Source organism: Neolamprologus brichardi, unplaced genomic scaffold (assembly GCF_056152115.1).
Source record: "Neolamprologus brichardi isolate AB-2024 unplaced genomic scaffold, ASM5615211v1 NODE_ptg000031l+_length_7269946_cov_1, whole genome shotgun sequence".
Taxonomy (NCBI): Eukaryota; Metazoa; Chordata; class Actinopteri; order Cichliformes; family Cichlidae; genus Neolamprologus; species Neolamprologus brichardi.
In genome coordinates, this window is record NW_028270136.1 from 3,778,745 (window position 1) to 3,793,794 (window position 15,050).

At 41.4% G+C, this 15,050-nt stretch overlaps 1 protein-coding gene across 1 annotated transcript in view; it reads left to right on the plus strand.

The window, feature by feature from the left end:
- Positions 1-15,050, plus strand: part of LOC102795912 (carnitine O-palmitoyltransferase 1, liver isoform-like) — a 57,977-nt gene that overhangs the window by 3,971 nt on the left and 38,956 nt on the right. Inside the window, exons 2-7 of the mRNA XM_087837235.1 lie at positions 1,888-2,030; positions 6,612-6,751; positions 10,919-11,096; positions 11,952-12,053; positions 12,150-12,287; positions 14,774-14,851. Of these exons, the coding sequence (XP_087693361.1) occupies positions 1,890-2,030; positions 6,612-6,751; positions 10,919-11,096; positions 11,952-12,053; positions 12,150-12,287; positions 14,774-14,851 (777 nt within the window). The 5' untranslated portion in view covers positions 1,888-1,889. The remainder of the gene's footprint in view (positions 1-1,887; positions 2,031-6,611; positions 6,752-10,918; positions 11,097-11,951; positions 12,054-12,149; positions 12,288-14,773; positions 14,852-15,050) is intronic.

Below are 15,050 nucleotides of genomic sequence, written 5' to 3' on the forward strand. Positions count from 1 at the left end.
CCTTATAAGCCTGTACTGGTGTTTTTAAAAGTTATGTTTGACTTTATGCTTTTCTGTATCATTTCTGGGATGCTTAGAACACAAGTTACACTGTTGGAAATCGTTTATTTTGATGCACATGCTGTTTTTTTGCAGCAAGTTGGGAAAAGAAAAACTATAGCCAGCCGAAGATACAGCAGTCTTTCACACAAGGCTCTTATGAGAAAACGTCCAAGCGCCATAAACAAACCACAGGAGCCGTCTCGCGTTACATTTGTAAATTCATGGCCACTGTTTATGTAGTTGAGAAGGACAGCTTTGGTGACCTCGTCAAAGTCCTCGATCTGAGGTACGTTATGCCCGGTCGTAAGCACTTCAGTAAAGTCGAGTTGCCTCGCTTATATGACGCATGCCGGGCCAAAGTAGAGAAGGATGTTTGCAGTGTTGTGCATTATGCTTCGACGACTGACCTATGGACGAGCAGAGATACGCAGTCCTACATGAGCGTAACCATCCATTTCATTAACAAAGACTCCACCCTCTGCGCTCGCTGTTCACAGACTGCGTACTTTCATATGACCACAGGTCAGGTGGTATATTGTGATATATATCGTTATCGTGATATAAAATAATTCATATCGTGATAAATATTGTTTCCATATCGCCCAACACTAGCTGCTACAATCCGATATCGGACAAGTTATTAAGTTAGTCAGCAAATACACATACAAAATATTGTCAGTTGAAGATTAAAGCACCTACCAATTATTATTTTTTTCTCACAAGTTATTATTTAAGCAAGACTGAACCTCTGTACTAATGAAACCCAGCACTGTGGGGCTTTTAAACAAGGCAGTTAAACCTTGTTTGGGTTATGGTTCTGGATGAATCCAGATCATTCATCCGTCCTCCCGAGAACACAACAGTTCTGTGTCCTCAGGCAAAGTTTCAGCAACTGCGCTCATTGTGAGACAGTGTCTGCTTGTCCACATTAACCCCTCCCACATTCACACACCAGCAGAGAAATAGTTGTTGGAAGTGAGAAATGTGTGGCAATCAGTTGCTTGGCTGCGCAGCGAGAAGAGGAAGCAATAACACGAACACGCTCCCTGCAACGTGACTTCAAAGATTGTGTGTTGCCTGCTTTCTGTAAGTTTATGGGTGTTGGATCGCCATCTTTTACTTGAAACTTTGTTAGGCCCCTCCAGGCTCTTCTCCTGCCAAAAAAACATCAGAGAAACCAGTGATGTCATTCAATGTTCTGCTAACAAGGAGCAGCGGTGACTCCGATTATTTAGTCAGTCCTCCAGTGAAACTGCCTGTCAGACTCGTGTTCCTCCAGTTAAACCTTGTCTGTCTGCTGCTGAAGGCGTGATGGTATTTGCTCAGACTTGCCAAATCCTAATCAGAAATTTAAATCTGATAGGACAAAAGGATGAGTTATATGCAATTATACAGGCCAAAATCTAGCTTGTTCCAGAAATGTAGTTATTAAATGTGTTGCGTGGAGCTCACTGAGGATGAGACGTGGTGGCTGCTGTTTACACAGTTCAGTGTTGAAACAGACTGTGCAACTGCAGGTTTAGTCAAACAGCAAGCAGCATGTAGTCTGTGTGCATGGGGCTGCCGTGAGACAACAACATTCCAGTGATTCATTAAATTAGTGTAACAATATCGCACACAGAGCTACGTTGAGGCTTATCAAATTGGCTGTTCACTCATAAAGCAAGCCAAAAATTTACAGGTTATGAAATCTTATCTGAAATCACTCACGTGTTTCTCCACAATCACAGTCAAAGTCTTGATGGTTTCCCGGCTGCAGTTATCGAGTTTAGTTTTGGATCAGATAAGAAGTAAACAAAACACCACTTCCTCTTGGTGTTCACATTTGTGCTTGTGTTTCCATAGAAATGGCGGAGGCCCACCAGGCAGTGGCATTCCAGTTCACCATAACACCAGAGGGCATTGATCTGCAGCTGTCCTACCAGGCGCTGAACCAGATCTACCTGTCTGGACTACGATCCTGGAAGAAGCGAGTCAGCCGCTTGAGGGTGAGTGTACGATTTATTTTTTAAAAAAAAAAAAAAAAGTTGTTTACTGTTCATTTAACGCATTTATTTCATTAGAATGTTCAAAATGCAAAATTGTACTAGTTTAAAATTGTTGTTGGGGGGGGGGATCCCATAAATGAGAATCCCATAAATGTTTAATAATAGAGGAAACTCCAGGTGGAATGGTTGGCACGATACCACTTGTTTATGTCCGATACCGATGTCATAAATTTGGATATCTGCTGATACCGATATGAATCCGATATAGTGTGTTTTTTAACCAATAAAACTGTTTTTTTTTAACATCTTTCTGCATTTTGTATACGTTCATACTGAAGTTTAAAAAAAACACTAAAGCTAGTCTGTTATACCTGTATGTAAAAAAAAAAAATACACTGCACCCAAAATATTTCATAGTTCAGCAAAACTGATCAATCTAATAAACTTAAACCTGCTCCATCCTCCCTATTCTGGTATTTTAAAGAGTAAGCAACCTAACCAATAGGGTTGCAAACTCCCAGCAAAAAAAACAAAAAAATAGGGAACCACCCCCACCCTCCACCTCATGATGCTTAATCGATGTAATCAACTTTAATTTGATGCAGTGTGAAAAAAATGCACAGAAATAATTTATTTTTCAAGAATAATTAAATAGATTCAACATCTTTCTTCAACAGAATTGCAGACTGCACAGATGGTATCTTCCCAAAGGCAAATGTACTATAGCTTACTAGGGTATTTTAGACTTAACAGGGCTCTAGACTAACTTTTTGACATGGGCGTACCGGTACGCCTAACTTTAAAAATTTAGGCGTACCGGCACAAAAGTTAGGTGCACTCAAATTTTTCAGCTGCATCGCTTAACACCGCAGTTTTACATGTGCACTTTCTTTGGGGGGGGGGGGGGAGGGGGCAAATGCGACCAAATTGGTCACACTCTAGAGCCCTGCTTAATAGTTACTATAATATGTAATATATACAGTAATGGACATTTTACATCAGATGAAAACTTTGGGTGTCAAGCTCGACATTTTAAATGAGAATAAGAAAGAAAAGTATGTCTTTGTGCCCCCTTTTCCTTGTTCATGCCCTATCGGCCCCCCTGGCTAAACTTTGCTAGATCCGCCCCTGCACAGTTACCAGCCGTCAGCTACATAGAAAAAGATCCTGGTGTAGAAAGGCCTCCTCTGACGACCTGTTTGCTGCTGTCTGTTGCTGAAAGGCAGTGGGGAGAGGGGACACTTGGGCAGTGCATTTATTGCAGCATATAATGTGTTTCCTGGATACACTGTGCTTTTTCAGCGTTCAAAGATTGATGGCACTGTGTCAGAGCACTGGCTATGAATTTCAGACAGATCAGGCCTTAACTTAACAAAAAAGTTATCAATCGTTCTTTTCATCTTTTCTCATTACCCACAGCTACATCCACTTCTGTCGGGCCTAGGCTGCTCACTAAGGCTGGGTATCATCACTGATTTCTATAATCCATTTGATTCCGGTTCTTAAAGTCCTGATTTGATTCAATTTAGCCTCAGACAGTCAGAAATATTATAATTCTGATCATTATTATTATTATTAGCACTGATACATGTGAGACTTCATCAGAATTGTGAAAATCACAGCAGATGCCTTTGTGTGAAAGTAACTGAGGATAAAACACAGAAAAACATGAAGGAGATTTTCCTGGTCCGGCTTTTTAAAGCAGATAACCTTAAAAATATTCTACAATATTCTGCAATTTTGCATAATTTTAAAAAGTTTAAATTGCTTCAGTATTGAAGACAGCGCTGTAAACAACGGTAGACTGGTGGGTGATAAGCGAAGGAATAATGCAGAAAACAGATTTGAGACAGGAAACTGTTCCTGAAGTACAGAGAGAGAGAGAGCTGTGCATGAAGTGTGATTTGTATCGTGGTGGAAGCAAAACAGCAAAAGTCAGAGGGAATTCATGACGACACTGATCAAATGTGAAGCGTAGTTTGCTGCTTCTTTTGCTGCTGGCTCAGCGAATTTTGGTTGGAGAGAGACAAAACCTGCAGCTCAGAATCTAGTGCAAAAAAGACGTAAACACAGAGCGGACCAGACGCATCAGAATCGCTAAGCTCCGACAGCGTGTCCGTGTTCGGGCCGTCGGGTGAGAAAGCTGAGAAAGACAAAGCTGATCCTGATGCGTCGGGTCCGTTCTGTGTTTACGTCTTTGTGTGGAATCCAATAATGAATTGATATCTCCTTATTCAAACTACTCACCTCTCTCTTCCACCTGCACTTTCAACTGGACCACGGCCAATCAGAGAGGTCCCGCCCCTGACTATCTCTGATTGGTTTAGTCCACGATAGGGGCATAATGTGTGTCTGTTGTTCCACACGGAGAGTTGCAGAGATTTTTTTTTGTTACCCGAACAGTTGGTCGCACAGGTGCGACCAAATATTTATTTTTAGTTGCACCACTGAAAAATTTGGTCGCACTCTAGAGCCCTGCTTAATAGTTACTATATACAGTAATGGACATTTACATCAGATGAAAACTTTGGTTGTAAGATTCAGATAGTTATTTATTAAAAGCTCGACATTTTAAATGAGAATAAGAAAGAAAAGTATGTCTTTGTGCCCCCTTTTCCCTGTTCATGCCCTATCGGCCCCCCTGGCTAAACTTTGCTAGACCCGCACAGTTACCAGCCGTCAGCTGCATAGAAAAAGATCCTGGTGTAGAAAGTAATATTAAATAAATTCTAACAACAGCTGATCAAGGTTAAACGTGCTGCTGTTCAGCCGCTGGTTTCCTCTTTCTGGTGCAAAGTGGGCCAAAAACAAACAAGAGAGACGGACTCGCGACAGAAAAGCCGATCAGCTGATCATTGATCAGTTTCATGATTGAAGTAGCAGCAGGAGAGAGAGAGAGAGAGGCAGTCGCTCCATATATCGGTTGTTAAGCTTAACGCTGGAATGCTTTACAAACATTCAGAGATGAACTTACACACTTGCTTTACTTCTCTCTGGAATCACTTTCTCGGAGATGAAATGCCGGTTTGGTAGCGAAGCTACAAATGCTCAACCAGACAACAGGTCTTGCACGCCACAGCTGCTCTATCACGTGACCACACTGCTCCGACGTGCTACGGTTATGAGCCGGTTTAATGGATCGGATTACATTTTTTATTTCTCTCCGATATCTGATCCAGTAATTTACGTCAGTATCGGACCGATACGTAATATCGGATCGGTCCATCTCTAAAATCACCTGTGCAGGAGCTGAGGTAACAAACTGCTTTAAAGCAAGTCTCATATCAGGCGTTTCTTCCTGCTTGATAAAGGGTTTCAGCTTTAAACACTACAGTGCACCTGCAGTCTCACTATGGACTCATGCTCCTGAAACACCTGCAGGATGTGAAACCTGTCTGTATCTGTAAGCATTAATAAGAGAAAAATATTTTAGTTAACTGAAATGAAAATAAAACCTGGACTTTGAACTTTTTATTGTAATATCTCTGCTGATTTGTGCCTGATGGATTTATCAGCTGGGCCAAAACAGCTATCAGTATTAGCTATTTGCAGATATATTGGTATTGGCGTTTATAGCAGCCAATAAATGAAAAAGGAAAAAGGAAAGCAGAAACGGGAGAAACGCCCTACAACCACGTTGGGTTTGATGTTGCAGAGTTTGCAGCTTCCCTGCTGGCAGCACCACCGCTGTAACGATATCGACTGATTCGGTTTTTAGCTTTTGTTCAGCAACCAAAATCCAGAGAAGGCCTGTGTGTCGAGCTTCATCAGTGATGCAAACAAACAGGTTGTTAATTGTCTTGTCATGATGTCTGTTTTTCAAAATTATTAATTTTCACTGACAGTTATCGTGGTATACGTGGAATACCATTAATCAGGAAGGGAATGCCTTCATTGTTACTTTTTTTTAAAATATAAAATTTGTTAACATTTCAGCTGCAAGAGGATTATCTTTTTTATTTTTTATTTCACATTCACGTGTGGTCAGGTGGTTTTAAACTGCCACACATCAGAAATCTGTATGCAGTTGAACGTTGACTAAATTTCAGTGTTTCCGCTAAATCAGCGCTCTCTACTTGTTGTTACCTTTGTGAGAAGTAGGCGGGGCTCCTATGTAGGCGGGTCATTCGTGTCCAGGATGGGGCTGACTGCACATGGCAGTATTACGCGGTCTACCTGGGTAACCCTGGTATGATGAGTCTTTGATAACATGTACTGATATCCATGTTTGCCCTTCTGGGTGACAGCTGTTAATGTTTGCATCACCATTTGTGGGAAGTCATTATGTTCAGTAACAATCTTTGTAACCTTCAGTGTTTCTTGGTGAGCGAATGAAACACAGTTGAAACCCATAAATGTTTCCCAGTCATGAAACACATCAGTGTCATGTTTGGCTTTAGAGCAAAGTTTATAAAATTGATCTGAAACGACACAGCTGTGAAACAGCTGTGCACATCTGTAATGTGTTCCTTATTAAAGCTGCTAATGGAAGATGGTTTTTCACCTCTGAAGGTCTGACCTGTTCTTCGTTTCAGAGCCGCTGAATAATCCCAATGCCTGTTTCTTCTTCTCTGCTAACAGAACAGTCTGATTAAAGGCGTGTACCCCGCCAGCCCGTCGTCCTGGCTCTTCGTTGCCATAGGAATCCTGGCCACCATGTACATGCAGTCGGATCCCAGCATGGGGCTCATCACCAAGATACAGCAGCACCTGCCGCTAAGGTACACAAAGGCAATGTCAGTGGCAAAGTGCTTTAAATGTGCAAAATGATTTGATAATGCAGCGTGGACAAATTAGACCATAATGTTGTTGTTGTTTTGTTTTAATCAAAGTAACAAATCTGAAGGTGCAAAAATAGGTGAGCACATGGAATCATAATTTAGCTTTCTCAGGGTAAACTCTGCTCTTATCTCGTCTGCTGTGGGTGACGACAGGGACGAAGTGTGTGTGTGTGTGTGCAGCAGAGAATGATGAAGCTACCATGATTGGTGGATACATGAAGTGGTGAAAATGTAAAATGGTTCATGGGTACTTTATCTGACTTACCAGTTGCAAATCGACTTTTACTCTCTACTTGATCACTCAAAACACTTCATACAGCATGTCTCATTCACCCATTCATGCGGCACGTTTTTGTTCTTTTTCTACATCTAAGCGCTGTTCTGTCAGTCATTCATTGTGAAGAACGCCTCGAGAGCAGCTCTGTGTCTTCCCCAAGGAGCTTTTGGCGAGCAAGCGAGCAAGGCCCACGAATGATCAAACTCCTCTCAGAGTTCTGCAGACAAATCAAGTGTCAAGAAACTATAACGTGATGCTTATTTTAAGCCCAGCATCTTCCTTACCTTCTCAGTTCAGTTGTTATGTCTTTGATGTCATGTTGCTCTTGCTCACTCATGTTTTCATGTTGCTTAGTAGCTTTTATTTCTGCACACTGTATTTGCCCACAGTCTCACTCACGTCCCTGTGCTGTCTTGTTGCTAATGGTGACAGCACTGATGCTGCCGCGAGTCAGAAACCTGAAACATTTTATTAAGCCTAGAACACTATCGCTAAAAATAGTAACACCATCACTAATGCCGGGTGATTTTTACCCAATATAATATACCCAACAAAAAGTACTTGTCATCAAAATATATAAAATATATGACAACACATGACAAATTAGAGTGGTTTTCTTTTATTTTCAGCTGTGCCATATCTAACAAAATGGAAAAAAGTTTCATGGGGGGACCCTAAAAAATGCTCCAAAATTTCTGGAAAATTAGCAGTTGGAGAACAAAACAAATCCTAAACAAAAATATAATGATGCTGGAAACTTGGTCTTTGGTCCACCCATTCCTGGGATATTTGAGTCTTCCCTGGTGAAGGCACAGTCTCCTTGACACGCGAACAGCTGCAGGAGAGAGAAACAAAAAATGGCATTTTTTGAGTGGGTAAAAATGACCAGTTGACTAAAATATTTTTTTTACCATATGAATTCACTTGGAAATCACCACTTGTTGATATTTATTCATAACCACTGCACTAAATAAGGATAACATGCAAATTCCAGGACCACTCTTACTTACCTATTCCTTACATGCAGTCAGTACACACAGGGTAGTAATGGCGTGGACACACCGGTCGATGGCAGACATGGCACCTGTATTGCGTCTTCCTGTCCAAGCCTGTGGGGCAGTCAGCACACCTCACTAAGGGACCACTGCTTTCTGCTGCCACTGGTCTTGCCTCACCTTCAAGAGTGCCAGGGGTAGGGATGTCGAGCACGCTACAGATCAGGACTCTGAGTTGACGTGACAGATTTGAAGAGGGGAGCCTCTGCTCTGCCCATGGTTTGATGAGTGCCAAAGCCTGCATATAAGGCCTCCTCTGCATTTGGTTGTCACCTCTCTTCACTGCATTCTCATTGTGAATGATCCATGAGTTTATCACACCAGCATTGATCATGCCATAGAACACGCAAAGGGGCCATCTCTTGGTTTTTCTTCCACAACCATAGTGACATCTGGTCAAAAGTATCGACACCTCCCTTCGTTTTGTTGTAAAATTCAATCACTTCGGGCTTACGAGTGGGTCCTATGCTTGGTTGTGTATGCATGGATGACAGGAGCAGTACAACCTTCTTTTTTGAAGCTTTGTCAGGGAGGAAGGACACCAAGGTTAGTTCTTTGGTAAAGAGAAATGCACTGGAGCCTGGCACGTGATTTTCTTTAACTTTCTCCCTTTTGTTTGCTTTTATTGTTCCCACTAAGGTCATACCACAGCTAGCTACATAACATAGCTTTTAGATTAAAAAAAGAAAAGAAAAAGAAATCTAATCAGCTAGCAATTGCCAAGTTAAACAAACCTTAGCTATGTGTTACTCACTAGCTGGGATGCCAAAGACCCTAAACTTGCAACAGGGTGACAGCTGTAGTTGAAGAGGGACAGTAAATATGGTGAGCCTGAATGTTGTCACCCTTGAAATGCGGCAAGATCGCCTGATTTTATACACTAACACTATCACCGGGTGAAATCCACCCAAAACCTACTTTACCCTCTATCACTATTGCCGGGTGAAATTCACCCGAACACATGCCTGTAGGAAAAAGCGGGATTTGGGGTAGGGAAACACCCACGCCTTCAAAGACGTCAAAGACCCAAGCTACCCAGGGACCCACCACACTCAGACAAACGCAACATATTGAAAATTATGTAAATACATTTGCTCGGGTGAAAATCACCCGGCGATAGTGTTCTAGGGTTAAAAACATCTCATGGGGAACATATGACAATACCTGCTGTGATAACTAGGACTGGAATTATGTGTCCAAGTGTGTGAGTTGTTTCTCCTTAAAGGTGCAGCACCACTCTAAGGCCTCACAGTGAGGAGGGCTGGGGTTGTGTATACATATATAGCAGGTTTTTCAGCATGTTAACAAGATGAGTCAGAGGATTGTGGGTGTGGTGCTTAAACCTGAACTTTCCTCTACTTCCTACCAGCCTGACTACTAACTGTAGCTTTATATTATTGCATGAACCATTACTGATTCACTGACTGCACCTGTTGCTTTCATGATGCTCTGAGTCATTACAGCAAGCTTAATAAACATGAATATAACTGGCAGGATGGAGGGCATGGTGAAAGTAAACAGTGACATTCATTATAATGACTGTAGCTGAACATGTGACATGAATGAAGTGAAACCAACATGAGTGTGAGGGTGATCACATGTCTCAATCACCACATTAAATCCACCTGTCTAATATTATGTAGGTCCCCTCTCATGGTGCCAACACTGCTCTGGCCCTCGGGGCATGGACGTGGGACTCCAGGGGGAATGGAGACATTGGGTCCCTGGGGTTGTTTTTCAAACATCCTGGCTCGGATTGGGATCTGGGGAGTTTGGGGACCGGGCCAACATCTCGGACCGTTTGTCATGTTCCTGACTAGTTTTGTGGTATGGTGGGGCGCACTGTCCGCTGCTGTCAGCAAGTGTCTTCGCCAACAGCTGATCGGTAGCTGGTGTGTCTCAGTTACATCCACCTGAACGCTAGGAACCGAGGTTTCCCAGGAGAGTCAAAACTCACTTTCCTGATTACCAAGCTGCACTAGTGCAGTACTAGACTACAGGAAAAAACTGACCTGCTTGTTGCCTTCATTATGAGTTTATTACTTTTAAATGCAATCTAATATCCTAACATCTTCTTGTTTTTAATACTATGCACAGTTCCTCAGTGGCCCACTAGGTGTTGCTGTTGTATTTTTATACTGTCAGAAGCCTCACGGTGAGATTAAACATGAGCTATGTGAGTGAAACGCACACTTTCTCAGTTTTGCTAAAGTAACAGATTATTCGGGGAGAACTGCATTTATTTATTTATTTTATAATGTTGTGTTAACCTGTCAAAGGCAGCAGTTTTTGGAGCCACTGGAATCTAAAAGCTGCTGTTACAGAATGTCTTGGTCACTAACACTGAAGTCTATTTTTGCATCAGTTCTTAGCTGTAGATAAAAATACTTCCGATCTGTGTTTAGTGTAGCTGTAATCAGATAATACTGCTTATTACCTCACATTTGAAACGGATTACCAGGCAGTTGTCTGGTTATATCTGAGCCTCTCTGGGCTGGACTCTGAGTGTTGCCTGTAAATATGGCTGTAAATTACTGTGGTGGTGTGTAGAGGCAAAATTACAATAATTGTCTTTTTTATTTTTATTTTTTTATCAGATATGGGAGATGTCCCATTGCTCTGTTACTTTAACAGAGCAATGGGACATCTCTTAAAAAGGTCATTTATCAAGACTGTTCCTCCCAGCTTCCTTCAGACTGTATTATTTATTGTCTATTGAAAAAGTTTCCTTGTATCTGCTCGTGTCACTAAAGCGATCTCACTCCCTCTGTGCAGCCTCCACATGTCCCTCAGTGCCCAGGGTCAGACTATGGTGTCAGCGCTGGTCTTCAGCACTCTGCTGTGGCTCTCCCTCATCCTCGCCCTCAGGTTCTGCCTCAAACTGCTGCTGTCCTACCACCAGTGGATGTTTGAAAAGCACGGCCGGATGTCTAACACCACCAAAGTCTGGGTGGTAAGCCACGTTCCTGCTCAGCTTCCTCCAGAGGCTGCTGTGTGCGTGTGTTGGACTCGAGGAGTTATTGCATTAATTTTTTCCTGGACTGAGTGTAATATTTATGTTTGATAACATGAACCAAAAGTTGCACGTTGATTATTTTTAGGCTGAATGGTTCCATGTTATAGTGTTGTGTGGGGTTTTTGTTTTTTTGGGGGTTTTATTTTTGCCGTTTTCTTTTCAAGCACATAACATGTCCAAAAATGCTGCAAACATGAAAGGATGTAAAGCTGTTTTAAACATGTTTCTCTGATTTGGAAGAGTAACAGTCTCACTGGATTGTTTGCTTTGCCTCATTCTTGTAGTTTAATTCCTTTTAAGTGGCGCTTGTTGGAGCTTCTGAGCTCGTCTGTTATCTACAGTAGATGGCAGCACACACCGTCAAGCTTGCAGAAGCCCTGACTGGGAGAAAAAATTCAACTACTGCTGGTGATGATTTACAGCAACACTTAATACTCGCTTAAGCGTGAGTTTTGCTTGGAAGTAGGAATGTTCATCTGATCTTGGAGGATTGGTCCATGGAGTCTGATGATTAAATAAACAATTTGCAGCTCCAGTTTTTCAGTCTTGGACCGGAGCAGTATCTGCCTCCTAGCTGGAAGAGAACTTTGAAAGGGAGCTTTACTTTAAAGAAACTTTATTTTCATTGTCATTAAACCTCCTCCTGGGGTAAAGATCGCACCCAGCCCTCTCTAATAGTCAAAGACTGAGGGTTTTATCTCTTTTAGGGATAAGATTACATTTTCTTATTGAAAACACGCTGTCTGTAATGTCTGTCTAAAACAGTCTGCCCTCTTTGACCTCTTCTTTCAGCCTCTGGTGAGGTTGCTGTCAAGCAGGAAGCCTTTGCTGTACAGCTATCAGTCGTCTCTACCTCACCTTCCTGTCCCAGCCATCCAAGACACAGTGATCAGGGTGAGTGTGAACATGCACCTGAACACATGGTGGCGCATTTAACTTTGTTTTCTCTCCCCATCCTTATCATCTTGTCTGAATGTTTGCTGTTATCAGTACTTGGAGTCGGTGCGCCCTCTGCTGACGGACCCGGAGTTCAAACGCATGTCAGACCTGGCCAATGAGTTTGAGTCGAATCTGGGGAACCGCCTCCAACGCTACCTGAAACTTAAAGCTCTGTGGGCCACCAACTATGTAGGTATTCAGCAGGAAGTACACACAGTGCAGCTGACAGTGAGGGGTGCAGGAGGGTGTATGGGTCATTGACTAACACAGTTACTCATGCTCAAGGGCAACACACGCTGACCTTTGTCCAAACTAAATGAATTGACACTGAATACAAACAAAAAACAATCTTCTTCAGTGCATAATATCATTTTTATAATTAAATAAATTACTAAACTTTACAATTTCCCCAATAATTTCATGAAAATGAATTTTTTTACCTTGCCAGAGCAGGTGCAGCAGGTTTATATAACAACACAAATGTTGGTTATTCTCATCATTTTTCCAGCTTGTTAACAACTTCATCAGGTCACAGGACATGGCCTCTTTCCATCATTTAACTGCTTTGATCCTGAAGCTTCTGGCTCTGAGCGTTGGATGAGTTAAATGTGTTTGTGGTGGCTCTGCTGCACTCAGTGAGTCGCTTCACAGCCTTCATATTAGTGTGACGGTGCCACAAATGTTTCCTGTGCTCGCCTGTTAGTGCAGAAAAGCATCTTAATGATTATTTAAAGCATATACAGCGGTCCCTCATTTATCACCGGAGTTATGTTTTAAAAATAACCCGCGATAGGTGAAACCTGTGAAGTAGCCAACTTTATTATAACTATTATAGATGTTTTAAGGCTGTAAACCCCTCACTACACACTTTATACACTTTTCTCTCTTGTTTAAACTCAAAGTTCAAACCACGCAGGTGACAACGTTTCATCGACATTGTTGTGTTTGTTGGGGAGAAAGCTTATAAACATTCAGTGCTGCACTTCAGAGTCACACTGCTGCGATCCAAGATTTATGTAAATTTGACAAGCTGAATGCATTCTTTACTGTACAGGAAACATGGCACGAGACTGTTTGACAATGATCTAGAGCCAATCAGGATGCAGAACACAATGTGCTGTATTTATAAATAAATAAAAAAATAAAAAAAATCTGCGAAAGGTGAACCGCGATATAGCGAGGGAGAACTGTAATGCATAAGTTCATTATTTGCATTTTTATTAATGAAAGTATCTCAGGATAATACTTGGGCACAGTAAACTTTTACTTGAGTAAACGTTCTTTTGCCAGCTCTGTAATCTGTGAGTGACAACTGACAGAAGTGACGCAGTACTTATTTAAAAAGCACATTCTTAGCGTTGTCCTCCTTGTAAATCAAAAATCGTCACGACCAGTGTTGGTCAAGTTACTTGAAAAAAGTAATCAGTAACTAATTACTGATTACTTCCCCCAAAAGTAATCCCGTTACTTTACTGATTACTTATTTTCAAAAGTAATTAATTACTTAGTTACTTAGTTACTTTTTAAAAACACGATTTACAACCTGAATAGGTGATAAAGTGATAGATCTTTCAGCCCAATTCTACTTTTTCTGCATAATCATCATACAAAATGTAATCAAATGGAAAAGTCTCTTTTTAAAACTTGTTTTATTAGTTTTTAATCTTTTAACTTTATGCATCAAGCAAAAATTTAATTATCTGCAACATTCTCTGACTGGAAGAAATTAGTTTAACATTTAAACCTATTTTCTGCACATTCCAGCACATAAAATAAAATATTTTTTGTGTTTACACTCAGTCTTTCAAATAGATGCAAGTAAAACACAGCAGAAAATAAATAAAGTCAAAGACTAGCGGTCCTGTTGCTCTATTTTCACCTGTAAAGCAGGAGTGGGGTAGGCGGAGGTTTACCCTGGTGCAGGTGTGCAGCGGTCAGTGGAAGAATCCGCGAGTTTCTCTGTGAGTTTCCCATTACGTCGTAGCTACTCGGTGCTTGCTTGGAAGTTTAGGGTTTTTCGCTGTAAAAAGAAGTTTTCTTCCCACGCACAACGGACACTAATGTTTTTGTCACTTTTTATGGAATCAAACTCAAAGTAAGGTCAGTACTTCCACGCTTTAAACGCTGCACGCTCATACTCTCTCTGCACTCGATATATGATCCATTGTTGATCTGCACACAGCTGTTGTCACGAACGTCGCACTCGCTTACGTCACTGTCATGAGACATTCTCGCAAAAAAATTACGGTTTTAGTAACGCAGTAACGCAGCGTTCCTACGGGAAAGTAACGGTAATCTAATTACCGTTTTTGCAATAGTAATCCCTTACTTTACTCCTTACTTGAAAAAAGTAATCGGATTACGCGTTACTGCCCATCTCTGGTCACGACCTCTGTTATCACTACAATACGTCCTCACGTCCTGGTGTTTGAACTTTGGTGTTTGAACAGGTGCTGAGTTTGACTGTTACAGGTTTGAGTCGCTGCTCTGTGGTGCACTGTCAGTGTGCCCTTACTGACACAGCTGATGCATAATGTAATTTATCCCTTTTTTATTTGCAAGTTTTCTTATAAAGTTGCAACTGTAAAGCAATACATTTTTCAATTTTTAATCCTCATGCTTTGTGCTCCTGGTTTGAAAAGAACAAAGACTTTAGATTCCTGTTTTGGCTCTAGGTGAGTGACTGGTGGGAGGAATACGTCTATTTAAGGAGCCGAGGTCCCATAATGGTCAACAGTAACTACTATGGAATGGTAACCACTGCTTCTTTATATAATTACATGTTTACGTTCTGAGCTAAGGTTAGGAGTTATATTAAAGTCAGAATGTTTTATTTTCTTTACCCGTGATCTTGATTAAATCTACACCTCATATCCTGTTGTCATTTTTAAACCTGAGCTTCCTGTCAGTCCAGCTCAACCTTTTAGCCTTATCTTGTTGGCTATGTTTTTA